At 41.7% G+C, this 15037-nt stretch overlaps 1 protein-coding gene across 1 annotated transcript in view; it reads left to right on the top strand.

The window, feature by feature from the left end:
- Positions 1-1812: 1812 nt before the first annotated feature.
- The window catches only part of hhip (hedgehog interacting protein), a gene marked incomplete at both ends in the record, with an annotated part of 29565 nt that continues 16340 nt past the window's right edge, over positions 1813-15037 (top strand). Inside the window, 4 exons of the mRNA XM_079220259.1 lie at positions 1813-2082; positions 5825-6017; positions 10055-10184; positions 11765-11966. Coding sequence (XP_079076385.1) covers positions 1813-2082; positions 5825-6017; positions 10055-10184; positions 11765-11966 — 795 coding nt within the window. The remainder of the gene's footprint in view (positions 2083-5824; positions 6018-10054; positions 10185-11764; positions 11967-15037) is intronic.

Below are 15037 nucleotides of genomic sequence, written 5' to 3'. Positions count from 1 at the left end.
GTATTCACGCTGTTCGACAATGCAGTTATATTCTTTTTCTCTGCATGGAGCTCTAATGTCGGTGGTGGCACATTCATTCTCTGCACATGGTTTTGTCCCTTCCCTCCTTTACATCCAGAACACTGCAAAAGCACTTTGGCTATACTTGGTCCTGAAATGCCTCCAGTTGGGTAACGTAAAGAATGTTGAGGGTGGGGGGTCAGATCTGGCAGGGTCTGCTATACGGCTTCATAGCACACACAGTCATTTCCATAATTGCCCACAATCAAACCCACCCCTCCTGGATTCCTGTAGATAAGCTGAGCTGGGGCTCTGGTGAGTGCCGGAGACCCCCAAGTAAGAACAGGTGCCGCTAATGTCACTGATTTCAGATTCTATCCAAAGAAAGGGGGGCTGTTTCTTCTCCAGTAATTGCCATGGTCGGACATTCCCTTCCGGATCGCAAGCGTGTGACTTTTCTGATGAGGAGAATGAAAGAGGATTTGTCCCACATTTGATCCGGTATTATCAGGAGACAAATAAAGATGCCAGCATGTGCTACTGTAAGGCAACAAATTGCTGCCCATCAGGTCTAAGCGATTGATTCATAATGTAGCAGATTTTCCACTGCCTAACACATGTTTTCCAACATTCTCCGGCTAGTAGAATAAACCTTTCGATCATATTGAGAAACAACGTCAAACACCCGTGACACAGTTTTTGTGATGTAACATAATATTCACAATTTTCATAATGTCACTGTCTTACAGAAATCCCCATGCCTCTTTCAAAAGCTCCGTTATTTGAGAGAGAAAAAAGAACGTATGGCTCATTTTTCAAATATTTTAAAGACTTGGCTCATGGCCATGAAGTTACTCCGACATATGGACAGCAGTGGAATATCATGTATTCAGACCATGATGTAAAAACACTCTATTAGTAAAAGCCCTGCTTTCAATATCTTACAAGTAAAAGTAATGTGAATCATGGGATTGGGCAGAGCAATCTATAGGTTATTCGCCTACTGTATCATTAGGAAACTGAACAAATAAATAAGTGGTTATATTTTTGTACATTATATTTTAAATCACATATTTAAGGTAGAAACAGACACAAGTAATAATGATCTTTACTGTTTAAGTAGATGAAGCCCCACTTCTTCCACTCTCCGTCCGCTGCTCTAGCAGGTAACTGTTTATCATCGACGTGGACGCGACTGTGGCCACATGCGCGCACCCGCGAAGTCATACGTCACCGCGCTCGCTCCTCTTCTCGCGCGCTGGTTAAAAAGAAGGAGGAAAGAGCACGGGAAAACATGTGAGCGGTCTGAGGACTTTAGTGAGAGACAACTTTTATGTCTTCTATGTTTTTTTTTTGACCCGTGCATGCACAAACCGCCGTGTTGTGCTTACAAGGATTTACATCTAAAGGAACGTCTGTTGCAGTTGGGGTTTTGACTTTTTGATTTCATCAGGATAAATTATTATTGCTTTGCTTTGCTTTGCTTTTATTTTATTTAGTTTTATTTCCGAGTTGTACTATATATGACGAAGCAGAAGCAACAACAATGCATTTTTAAACAGCTTTCTTTATAGCAGTGAGTCAACATTAGGACACCTGTTCTGATTAACAGCATATTTGTAATTTTCTGGTATTAATTGGCTTAGCTGCTTTGAGAAATACAGCCCAAAATAAATAAATACAGAGGCTGCATTGCAGGCTAACCCCACTCATATTGTAGAAAAGGGGTCCACAACTTTTATTTTTTTCATTATTATTATTTTTTTATTGCATTTTTATATTTTTGTGAATTATTTTTATTTTTGTATAACTATGAAGCATTTGCAATTCGTGCTCGTCCTGTCCATCGCGGTCAGCGTGTGGGAATGTGGGGACGCAAAATTCGGCGAGAGAGGAGAAATTAGCCCCAGGAGAAGAAGATGTTACGACGGAAGCTTGCCCAAGCGGCTGAAGAAAAGGGAGCGAAAAGTGTTGCTTGACGGCAGCAACAGCGGAGAAGTTTGCCACAGGTTGTACCCCCGCGTGTCCTGCTGTCCCACCAGGAGAGCCGCCTATCAGATCCTGCACCGCAGGGATGCCCGGGTAGGTTAATGTCCACCCACCACCCTGCATTTTCAAATCAAGGGAACCGGGGCTTTTACTGCTTTAAACGCCCGAGGAGATGCATTTCATCCACAGCCCCTTTTTGTATTGTCATTCTAGCTCTTGTTGCAGGCAGCTGGATCTGGGGATGGTCAGGGGAAATAGCCCTGGGCTATGCTTCCTCTGAGTGTCCCTAATGTGCGCGTGGTAACCTGGCAGGTGACCTCACGATACATTTGTGTTATTTAATATCACCTAAAGGTTCGCCCGGTAAAAACAATCCCCATTTGTGAAATGCACGTTGTGTCTGTAGGCTCCTGTTATGTTATCACGTGTCTCGTATGATTTCGCTAAATCCCTTCAATATCTTCTCATAGATTAATTTATTATATTATTATTTTTGCTCATATATTGTTTCCGTTCTGTCTGGGTTTACTTGTTTCTTCTTTAAAAAAACAAAACGTACCTGGTCTGAAGAGGATTTCCCAGGTTTTGAGGATACCTTTTCATTTAGTTTACTGGGTATCTTTCATTGCTGGGCAATGCGCTTCGGCGTTACCATGGTAATCATTTGCCGTTTTACGTTACTTCTCGTCACAGTCAACTTTAAGTGTCAGGAGAGACGGACAGCCTGCTCGACAAACTGTTGCAAAGGTGAACCCTCGACACGTTTTTATTGTATTTTTATTTGTTTTACCGTAGCTGATAACGAACTGTTTACCTGTCGTCTGTTTGACAGCCGTTAGTTCTCAGTGTTATTTCGGCGTTAACGTACAGGAAGTTGTTCGGCGACTGTTGAGGGGGAAACAATCCACGGAATGTACCGCGCTCGCACTTTTACGACAAAGTTTTGTCCGTTGTGGCAAAGACCGAAGTGATCGAATGAACGCTACAATGTAGCGTAAGCAGGGCTTTTAAACATTCGCTCAGTTTCCGGTGAGGTTAAAGGCATTACAAAAAAAAAACGACTGTATATATTAGCTGGTTCTGTTGGGTCCTCACTGAGACATTTCCCCGTAAACCCGTTCCTCGAATCACTCAGTAGGTGGGTGGTATCTCACTTTGTGTTGCGACAAAAAGCCATATTGCATCATTTAATTTGCCCAAGTCATGCAAATAAGAGGAGGAGGGGGTGGGGGGTGAATAGGACAAACTCGACTTCTCCTCCCCATTACACTGCCCACACACGGAGCCCTTTCTGATTATGGCAAAAGAATAACAACCACACCATTGTGTTTGTTGGTTTCACTAATGGGAGAAGCTGGAGAACATCACTCTCCCCCAGTCATCAGCCCTGTCCAATCGTAATGCCTTTGAGAGGGTGTGTGTCCTTCACTATATCCCCCTGCCAACCAACTTACACCTATTCCCTGAGGACAAGTGTTTTGTTAAAGCTTAGCATTGCCCACATCAGCGCTCTCCCCCTCTCTCGGTCTCCCTGACCATATGAGGTTAGCACAGTGTTACTGATTTATTGCATTTGAATGGCAAGTGTTTTTATTCCTCCCAAGTTCGGCATTGTATTTTATTATGTTTGTTCCGGCAATTTCATTGGCAAACGCAATCATGCAGATGCTATCCTAGAAAGAAGTAATCCTGTAACAGCTGTTCTCCCATGTGACGCCATGCATTGAAGCTTGGTGCTGTGCCAACTTTAGAGAATGCAATGTAAACATCTGAAATAGCCGGGTAATACCTCAATGACTATTTTAGTTTCTTCCACCATTATTGCTCCATGTTTGTTTGATTATGGCTCTGTTCATGACTTGTGTTAGCATGTCCTCAGCAAAAGTGCAACAGCTGAGCCTCATTGCCATTTTCTCCCTGCTTTTGAGGAACGTATTCACTGAAATTCAGCAAAACACAACAAACAAAGGTCCACTTGTTCTGGTTTGGATGATGGCAACATTGGAGCCCATCCCAGCAACATATGGACACAGAGCATGGCTGAGAGCACACAAATGCTACTCTCCATGGACCTTGTGCCAGCCCATGGCACACAGAATCAATGGGCAATTTAGAGCAGGAGGGCAGGCATGCCCACGACACTGCATGGCATGGCTTTTGAGGGCACGGAGACAGAGGGACACACCACACAGCCTGGAGCTCCCTTTCTTTGGGAAACGTCAACAATTAGATAACAATATAGACCAAAAGTGGGATTCAGATCTGAGTTTATCCATGGAAAATTTCTTTGGCCATCTATAATTCTGTTATACTTTCTTTTGTGTTTATAGATTATATGTTAGTATATCAGTCAGGTAGACCTTCACGTTTTTGCCGGATGTTCTGCTACCTGTTGGGTAAACACAGCTCTGAATATCTGCTAAACAGAACATCTTTTCTCCAGTTGCAGTTTGTTTTGCTGTCAGAGTGAAGTGTAAGCCATCCATATGTTGGCATTGGGTCCGCTGGTCTAATTGACTCCGACATACTGCTAATTTGTTGATACCAGAGTGGGAATGATGTGCCTGTCTATCTCTAAATTGGTGTTTACACATGGACCTCACACAGAGCAAAGCACTACCAGCCTGCCTGCCTCGCTGCCCAAGCAGCGCTGCTCTTGACCTAAAACAGATTACATTGTGTTTTATTACAGCTAATTTGTTATGTAAATAATCCTGCTAATTTCTTTTGGATTAACTCTTTGTGTACTTTTGCGTAATGACCCCAAGTCGGTCTTTTAGGCTCTTATTTGGCTTCATTCATTTCATGCCCGCAATCTGTCAGACATGAGAATTGTAATTTGACTTTAACTGTTTATGAATTTGGGTAAGTAGGCAGTGAATGAGATATTTTCTTTGTTTATTTCTCCAAACAGACAGGGTGTTCCAACCTCAATGTTTAACAAATTGGTATCAAAGGATGTAGCATTGCATAATACAGAAAATGTTAGGATATACATTTGAAAACATCAGTGTAGAAGGTTTTGCTAGGATTGAGATTGTAAAATTTCTGAAGAAATATTTCAATGGGAAAATGAGTCAAGTGTCTTTGCAGTGTGAATGGTGTGAACGTTCATGCCGATCGTGGTACTGTAGAGATGCTGCAGACTTTCACACCATGCAAGTGACTGTCTGTGTCCCTCCTCATTCTTCATTCATCAAACGATGCAAGGGGAAAAAGATTATGTGCAAAAAAACAACAACTGTTCAGCACAATATCATATCAACCCAAATAATAACTATCAACATGTCAAATCTGAGGATCATGTAGAATATACACAGACTACATTTTTACATTGATGTTTAGCGTGTGATGTGGCATGTGAGGTATGAGTTTATTACACATAGTGTTGCCTTACACCTTGTTGCCAACAAGAGAGTATCTCACTTTGCACGTGTCTTATGGGGGAAAGATGCTGTTAACAGACAGTTGTTTTCTGGATGTGTTGATCTAACCTTCGAGTATTCATGTTAAGTAGAGTTTATTGCCTATCTGTGAGGTACCTGGGGTGAAGTTGGCTAATTCATTTTGATTTAAACATTATATGGACTGATATATACACAATACAAAATGTAGGTGAATTATTTTAAGCCCTTATATTTCCCTTTTTAAAACTGTATTGGACTCACTGGAATCATTTGGAAACACTTTATTTTGTATCTCAGTGTTTTAAGTTGTCAGGAATTTATGATTCCGTCGATTTGAAAACACAACCTACGTTCTGAATTCAAGAAGTAAAAGTTAACAGCCAAACATTTTAATCAAGCATTGCTCCTTTTTTGCGTGTGGTCTCCAGATTTTCTCCACAAACAACACTGAATGTGGACGTCTCCTGGAGGAGATCAAGTGTGCTCGCTGCTCCCCCAATGCCCAGGTGTTGTTCCACTCCTTGGACATGGATAAGATGCCACACAGGGAGCCAGACCTGCCGCGGCTCTGCCAGGACTTCTGCCGAGAATTCTACTACACCTGCAGGGGGCACATACCAGGTAATTATATAGATAATAATGACCATGAATGTGACTTGAATTATAGCCCCTGTGTGGTTACCTGGTGATACCCAAGCAAACATACACACACAAAATGGAGTGAAAGTAGGCATACGTTATACTTGCTCATTTCGGTCTCCCATGCATTTTAAATGAAACTGACACTTTTTGATTGTGATGAATTAAAATTCCCAGCAGGCCACATTTCTCATTGAGACACAGCCTGCACATGTAGAACTGGCAGATTTTTGGACTTATGCAAGAAGTGGTGCGTCAGTAGTCTAGTCTGTGCATATTTATTTATCCAGCTCTTACCTCATCTGACCTCACTTCCATTTGTTGCTGAGCTTGTCTCATCCGTTTGCTGCCTCTCTCCTTGCTTTACTGTTGCACTTTAATGCATCAGTAAAATGACTTGCCACACACTGCCCATATAGACACATCACAAGTCTGCTGATTAATCTGCAGGCTGACGTGGCACATTTGGTCTTGCAATATTTTAGTTTTTTCTGACGCAGTATTCAGACTAGCTGTGTTTATGGCACCAGGTGCAGAACATTTTGTTCTCTTGTCTCTGTTTGGTTTGTTTGGATCGTGAAGTTTATTTTAATCAGCATAAATATGCAAACATGACATTTTTTTGACCTTGAATGTTGTAACAGTCACCGATCGGAGGCGTCACCAAATATTTCATTTGGTGGGTGTGAAAACATGCACCAACAAAAGCTGACCCAGCCATACCAGTGTACCAGAAAACTGGACTGGAGCAACTATTTTATAACCTGCTGCCAGATACTGCTCACCAGACTCAACTCCTGGGGTTGCTTCTCTATTCGGCATGCATAAGCACCCGAGCTGTGGTCTAGACTTGACTGTTCAGCACCTTGCATCCACAGTCACTTTGAAACCTGTGGTTCATGCTCTGCCACTAGTACGTTTTAATTTAACTTTACGTGAATCTAAACAGAGCTGAAGTTGCTTTGTTGCCGACTATGAGCTCTACTATGAGATGGCAGAATCTCCAGAATAGGGGAAAAACACATTGATGCAACATATTTCCTTGTGGTAATGGTACTACTAAATGATTTGGACCCCTTTGCCGCTTGAAAGCTTTTGGTCTTCAGAACTTCCTTTTGAAAGGATGCAAGATCAGAGGTACCTGTGCCTTCACAGGGCATACCAAACATGATCAAACGCTTTCTGACTGTCTTTGCTCCTCCTGCAAAGTCTTCTTCCAATCTCTGTCGCCACAAACTGATTAGATCTGCTGAGATTTGCAAACAGAGAACAGTTTCAAACACACTTGTCCGCAACCCACCCACATGGTATGCTTCAGCTCAAGTCGAATATCAAACGCATACATTCCATCTGAGTCCATCTGAGTCTGCATCTAATGGCCTGCTCGCATATCTTTGACTGCTGTTGAACTACCGCTGAGGTTGGCGGGCGGGACTCCACAGAGCCTAGAGAGCGGAAAGACGCAGAAGAAGACTTTGAGTTGACTTGCATTACTCGCTCAGGAGCTGACAGACATATGGGCGCAGCGAGTTAAACCAAAAAAGCTTGAGAGGAATCCAGAGAAGAATCCCCCCCCCCCCTCCAGCCCTCCACAGATCAGCATATGTGGTGACGAATGACACATTTATTTTTCTACAAAGGTTGTGTGTATGTAAAACTGCTGAAGTGCATCAAGATGTCAAGTACTTTGGGTGGGCCACCCAGGTTGCCTTGGAAGATAACCAGATGGAAGTATAACTTTAGCGCTGGGGAGCCGGGAATATGGACAGAGTTCTGTCTCTCGCTCTCTCTAGCTCTCTCTCTCTCTCTCTCCCTCTCTCCCCCTACTTATTTGCTCTTTCTCTCCTGTCTTTTCTTTTCTTTTGCATGCTCTTCCTCTTCTCTTTTACTTGGTTCATGTTTTTTTCTACAATAAAGGTAGAAAAGGCATGAATATATTATATTATATTATAAAGGGATTCATTAGATTGAGTCCTATTGCAGGGATACATCTCTCCATAGAGTTACATGTGTTTTCATGAACAATAACAACTATGTTGGCATTTTACAAGACAAGATGTTTGATAAAAATATTTGCGGACCTGAATCTTTTCATGAGAGGCAGTAAATAGGGAATATGACCACCAGTATGAACAGACAATATTATGTCCATAACTTTTTTTTTAAATTCAAAATCGCTGGCCAGAGGAATAAAAGTGAAACGGTAGCCTTTTACTGCATCCATAACTGTTGTCCTGCTCCCATGAAACTTCCTACCAGCCCTTGATTAGGGCATGTACTTAGCCCCCATTTCTCCATTAAGACATTTACTGCCTTGACTTTCACTTCTGCCTGGAGGCCTCCCACCTTCCCCAAACTCCTCTTCTCTTATATCTTCCTCCCCTCTTCACTCACAACCCTCCCACCCTGCACCCAAGGTCCCCAACCTGCATGCTTAAGATAACTGCAGACAAGTGAGTGGGTGGTATAGTCAGAGCTCTGTGTCTCTCTCTCTCTCGGGGTGTGTGTGTGTGTGTGTGTGTGTGTGTGTGTGTTTGATCTTCATGTTGTGTTTAGATGTTTGAGGGGATATCCTATCACCTCCAGTATTTGGTGCGGTCAGCTCTTGTGGTCGGTGTGTGGCAGGATAGGGAGATGAAAGGAGGGACAGGGAGAGTCCTGTTTGTGTTTTTATCACTGGTGTATTTGCTCTCCTCTGTCCTCTGAGGGATTGACTAAAGGAAACAATATTGGCAAGATTATTTTTAGGTCGCAAAGGGCCTCTGAGACCCACTGCACACTTTGCTTTTTGTCGGGAATAGTGTTGTGACTGCACAGGCTGGAGGTGTAGCTGCGTGGGACTGCTGTGTTTACGCAGATCGCTTTTGGCTCTGGCACTGAAACATTTTAGGTAAACCGGCAGGCCAATGAGGAATGATGAGATGGCAGTTGTACCTTGAATTTACATGCTAACTTATTATAATACAAACAGTTAGCCAAGTCACGTCAATTCTATTTAGCCCAATCTGTGGAGTTTATGACACCCTCTATCGTTACACCCCCTTGATTCAGAAAAAGAAAACCATTTGACAACATCACGTCTTTTGTTTGGCAATGCAATCTCTCACCCTGAGAACATTTTTTATTTATTCTGAATTTCATGCCATATTTAACAGGTTGACGATTTCATTTTGCATGCTGTGGCCATGTGTTGCTCAGTAATGCAAAACAGTCAGACTTGTTTGAAGGAAAGAACAAGGGATCCGGACTTATTTAGTGAATAACATCTCGAGAAGCCTAAGTATTGCTGGAATAATGAAATGCCTTTTCTTCTAATTAATTACTACTTTAAATGTCCTACAAATAGCCTTTTTAAGTGAACTATTATGATGTATAATGACAACAAATGTAACACTGTAATCTCCAAGTAAATATGAGTGTCTCAGTCTTTCTGTATCAGTGTTTTCAATTTGGTTCTATAAGCATCACCATGTTGCCGGATAGACTTTTGAAGAAAGCCAGTCTCAAAGTTCTTTCGTAGGAATCCATTAGGACTAGTCCAAAAGCCTAATCAGAATAATGACAGTGTAAACTATATTGAGAATTCAATATTTATGCTCTCTGGAAGAGGCATAGTTCACACTAGGCCCTTTTTCTAATCTGCGATCCATTTGGTTTGGCCCATTTTCTTCTTACTTGTTCATCCCGGCCCAGTCTAGCCAGCATTTAGTTTGGCTCTTCGATCACAACTCCAACCCTCCCAAACACACAATCACATCACATCAGTTCTCTCTAACTCTTTATCCTCACTTGCACATACTCATGCACGTTGTAACACAGTTATTGTACAGCCCAATACAACTACAAAAATGTGTACACAGAGAGCTTAAGTACCATTGAAATAATGTTAGAAGAAAACTAATTGGATTTTCCCGGTTTAAGTGTTTGCGTTCGGCCTGTGTATAAAGTAATTTAACCATGCCGTATCTACAGTTGGTGTAAGACCCTCTTTCTATGTCTGTATGTCTTGTGTTTGCTAGAACTGTTCCAGGCCGATGTGGATGAGTTCTGCCAATACTATGGGAGGAGAGATGCCAGTCTGTGCTTTCCAGATTTTCAACGAAAGCAACCGCAAGGGCAAGACTCCAACTACTTGGAAGACGAGAAAAGGTTTGTTGCCTGGCTTTTATCATGTACTGTTCCATTTGAGGATTGATTTACACTGTAGAAGATGAACATGCTATTATTTAGAATGAGCTTTGGCTCGTTCTTCCATGTGTTTCAGCCAAGTCAACTTTCTGGCTTTATTAGTGCTTATGAGTTAAGATTCATGACATTCAGCCGTGATTTTTATGTTGTTATAGAAACATGTTCTGGGTTCACTGGTCCATTTTGACATGGTCTATACTCTCAGACAGAAATGCTATGCCATCTCCTCTCTAATCCTAAAGTTTGTCCAGACTGCATTTGCTCAGCTTTGCTCACATAATGAAAATGCTTATCCTGCGTCATTCTGGTTGCCTCTCTCACAGCAAAGGTCTATGCATCATAGAGGGCTTTGCCCTTTTGTCCATGGGGGGATGCCTTTCATCTCTGTTTTCCCCGAGGCAAGAGGGCCAAACAGTATGTGCACCTGAATAGCAACGACCAACATTCAGTCAAATAACTTCAAAAAGTTAGCGAGCTCAGGGGCTCATTTGTCACTTCTGCACCTTATCCTCCGAGAGGTCTACTCGGATAAATGAGCTGGACTTTCTTCATTAGAGGCTGGGAGAGAGGATCTAACTTAAATCACAGTTATGACTTACCATTTTTGCCTTTTTAGGACGTAGGATGTGTTCATCTGGTCCTCATGCAATCCACAGAGAGTACTGGTGCACTCTTTGGTATTGTCATGGCTTGTGATATGTAGCTAACCAGAGCACATGGAAAACAGGAATGGACAAGAAATACCATTGATTAATAATAATTCCACCATTACAAACCACCAGCAGGTGTGTTATTTATGGGATATGAGCTGGTATCAATTGTGGCCAGTCACATCACCTTCTCTTACCTTCTCTTTTATCCGTGTTCTCTGCACCAAAAAGCGACCATCTGCACAGGAGGGAAAGCAATGCGGGTTATTTTCCCTGTCTCTACAGTTGAGGCATGTACCTGCCCAGTGGAGGCTGTACAAGGGAGGGAGAGAAGGAACCTTCTGCGCTACTTTTGCTCCATCCTTTCAGAAGACAGTGATGACGCACGTAGCAGGTGCCCTGGAAAACCAGTAAAAAACTGCGGGTTTTTTTGTTGAGATTTAAAGACGTAGTGAGACGATTGGTGGGAACAGTGTTCAGTGATGTGGAGAGTATAAATACGTTTTAGTTGTATTATAATAGACATGATGATAAACTGGAATTTTCTTTTGCATTTAAATGTTGCAGTCTTCTGGTTAAGAATGTTCCCACCTTACCAAACGGCAAGTCTCCAAATTAGTAAACCAGCAAAGGTGAGGAAAACCCTCAATGAGCCTTTGCAAAGTGCAACATCTTCCTTCTAAACCAATGGTATGAGAATGAAAAAGAGTCAATAGAGTCGAATATCAAGTACTTGCAGTTCTAGACAGCAAAGTTACATCTTCCCGCTGAATATTGTTTGCTTCCTCCTTAATATTACTGCTTCAGATTCTATCATGCCGCTTATACTTTATAATTGGATTATTCACGGCCACCGTTGGTCTCTGACCTTTTGTCTCCCTTGTTACCCAGGAAACACAAACACAACTGCTACTGTGCCCAGGAGGTGTTGAGTGGTCTGAGGCAGCCGGTGGCCATGGTGCACTGTGGGGATGGATCCCAGCGGCTCTTTGTCCTGGAGAGAGAGGGAATTGTCAGGATACTCAACCATGACCTCGAGCTAATCAAGGAGCCCTTCCTGGACATACACAAGCTGGTGCAAAACGGCCTGAAGGTAGGAATAAACACTTCCTTTAGTGTTGGCAGATTTACAGAGGTAATCTGATAATATGGATATCATTTGGGTGCAGGATCTGGGCTGATGGAGTATGAAATATGGTTTGCTACATTGCTAGAGTAAAGGATTAAGGTGCTCGAGCTTCAACACTAACACGACACAACTGTTTGCACCTATGTAAACGTGTGAGGAACATCCACAGCCAAGACAAATTCCTTGAAAATGGTGCCTGTGGACTATTAGAATTCAATCATATAATTACACCAAACAAGGAGTCATTCATCAAATGGGATTGCGGCTAATCATTCTGCTATTATCTGCTAATTTACTGTACATACAGCACACATTGTGCATACTGCTAATTTTCTGCCAATTTTTACAAGATGGGTTAATGGCTTTCTTAATCTCTCCCATATTGTACCTTCTAATATCCCCCTTGGTTTCCCAATACTCTGGCTGTATACTTGAATGCCTGTGATATCCTTTCGCTTTCTCTTGCTCTCTTTGTGTAAAATAATGAGGGGTGTACTGAGGGGTTCTTTCTCTCTCATAGAAGAGCTGAAAAGAATGATATGCCTATATTTCTGTCAGGTATTAGTACCTAATGTAGGATTTACATTGTCTGCCAGCCAGAGGAGGGGACATCATAGAGGTGTCATGGGGCAAGTATGGCTACTTCTGTTTGGCTTTGAGCCCTCTCTGAAAATAAAATAAACATGGGCAGGGCTGTATAAAAAGAGATATAATTACATGAAGTATCTTTTCTCATTTATCCAAAATATGTTTAAACAAAAACACACGCATCCACAAGATAAATACTTTGTGCTGGACAGAGGAACATGTCGGTCGGCACACTATATAATGGTCAGTTGACCTGCTCTCTCTGGCGAACTGGTTTAGTATGTATGTCAGGGTGTGTGTCTGTTATATATTCTTTGTTGAAGAAAAGTCACTCATCATTTTCTTTTTTTTTGTCTTTTCTCATCCATATCTTTCTAGCCTGATGTAGATTTGGGAAATTGTTATGTCATAGAGTAGATATATTTTCAACCAACTGTGTTTATTCTTTAAATATCTTCTTCGTGACATTGGAAATATTGCAAGACTTGAATTGATTGTAATACAACATATACTGTAGCTCTTAGAAACCTTGATGGATCTCAATTGCAAAGACACTGTAATCTTTAGGGTAATGTCGTGTATAATTTTTCATCCGTAATCCTGACTTCATCTCAGATTTTGAATTTGAGAATTGTTCGGAAATTGTTGAGATGGCAAGAGATGGGTTTGCTGGTATTTTTGTGGGGCACACTCCTAGACAGGAAGTTTATCTATCACGCATGCCTCCTGCTCCTCTGCTGACAAGACCCTTTGCTTACAAGGAGTCAAACGGAGCGCGGCAAATGAATATGCAACTGCCCCCTGCGGTATGCTCTTGCCGCTTTGCTGTGCCATCTTATCGTCATTCAATCCAAACTGGTTGTGGATAAAGTGATCATTATGACAATTAGACGTGGCTCGATCCCCCGCAGGCCCCAGGAGTCCTATACTGTGATGTTGGCTGCCGTAACGGGCTCCCAGCCACACGGGGTGAACAGAACCAGGGGAGGGCTAAGGTGTTTACTGGCAGCATCAACAGGATGGAGCAGCCTTTATACAGAGAGAGGAACCCAGGCCCCCAGGAGACAGGGCAGATAACGGGTTTATCATCAGCTCCACGCACATGCTTTGATTGTAATGTTCTGTGTTTCCTTCTGCGCCTCTATCCCCCTCCTTCCACGGATCCCCCCGGTGCCAATTAAGCTGAACTGCACAGAAACAATGCTGTGCTGTGGTGGTGTGGGCTCCTAGCTGCGCTGTGGGTGTTCTTCTCCTGAAATTCAATCTCTATACTATAAGAGATTGTGTTGCTTCAGCTTGGAAGCAGTCCAGTTGGTCTCTGTGTGTGTATATAAATACAATACAAACAATAAATATATATATATATATATATATATATATATATATATATATATATATATATATATATATATATATATATATATATATATATATATATATTATGAATATAACTTTTAAGTGATCAAATAAAACATTAGGTTTCAGCAATATTCTATATACAGTACAATGCTTTAAAATAAAGTTATTTAAAACAATCTTCAGGAAAGTTTTCCACAAAATGTAGTTTCTTGTCGGAGCCCGTCCAATGCAGTAATTTGAGTTTCTCCAAATGTTCACAAGTCTCATGGACTTGAGGACTCGGTAGCGGCGGTTCATTCTGTGCCACATAATTGGATAGCAGTGCCTCGAGCGTACAATAGTTACATAAAGCTTTCTAGAGAAGTTAATGACAAAACTTTGAACAGAATAAAATATGACAACTACAATTATCCTTGAACTTGTTTGTAGTAGCTCTCAGTGCAACCTATTTAAAGCAGCAACAGTTAAATCCCAAAACAATTCTTTTTGATTTATGACGTATATATATATATGTATGTGTATGTGTATGTTTATATATATATATATATAAATGATGTGGTGTGGAGTGTTTTTTGTGGACTTTGACAAACGTCAGCCTCTGCTCAAACAATGACAGCGCATTGGACAAAAAAGACACATGTGACAGTGAGTTTTATAAATGCAGACATCTGTGAGCAGCATCCCAAAACTGACATGCATTAGCCTGTGTATAATGGGCGAGGGGACCTGCAATAAAGTATTTCACTGTTAAAACAAATAAGTCGCAGCATGTTATTCTTTCTTTCCCTGCTCTGCTGACAGCTGCACTGCATTTTCAGTGGCCATCAGAGGCCCAGGGCTACTCTCGTACTGTCTAAAATCAGTGGCCTCATCTTCACTATAACTCATAATGATCTCACAATTATCCTCAAACAGTGGGCTGCCTGCTGGTGAAAGATGTTAACAAATATAGCAGTTACAGTAGGAACAAAATAGTCTATTCTATGAACTTAACCTGGCCCAGTTGATGGATTATATCTTCTTCTTGATTGGTGGCAGGATTAATGAGTCATGAAATTGCTCTGAAATTGTCACGGGCTTTATGTATA

The sequence above is a fragment of the Taurulus bubalis genome, assembly GCF_910589615.1.
Source record: "Taurulus bubalis genome assembly, chromosome: 6".
Lineage (NCBI taxonomy): Eukaryota > Metazoa > Chordata > Actinopteri > Perciformes > Cottidae > Taurulus > Taurulus bubalis.
The sequence above is the reverse complement of the archived record's forward strand: the minus strand, read 5'-3'. Positions and strand labels throughout refer to the sequence as shown.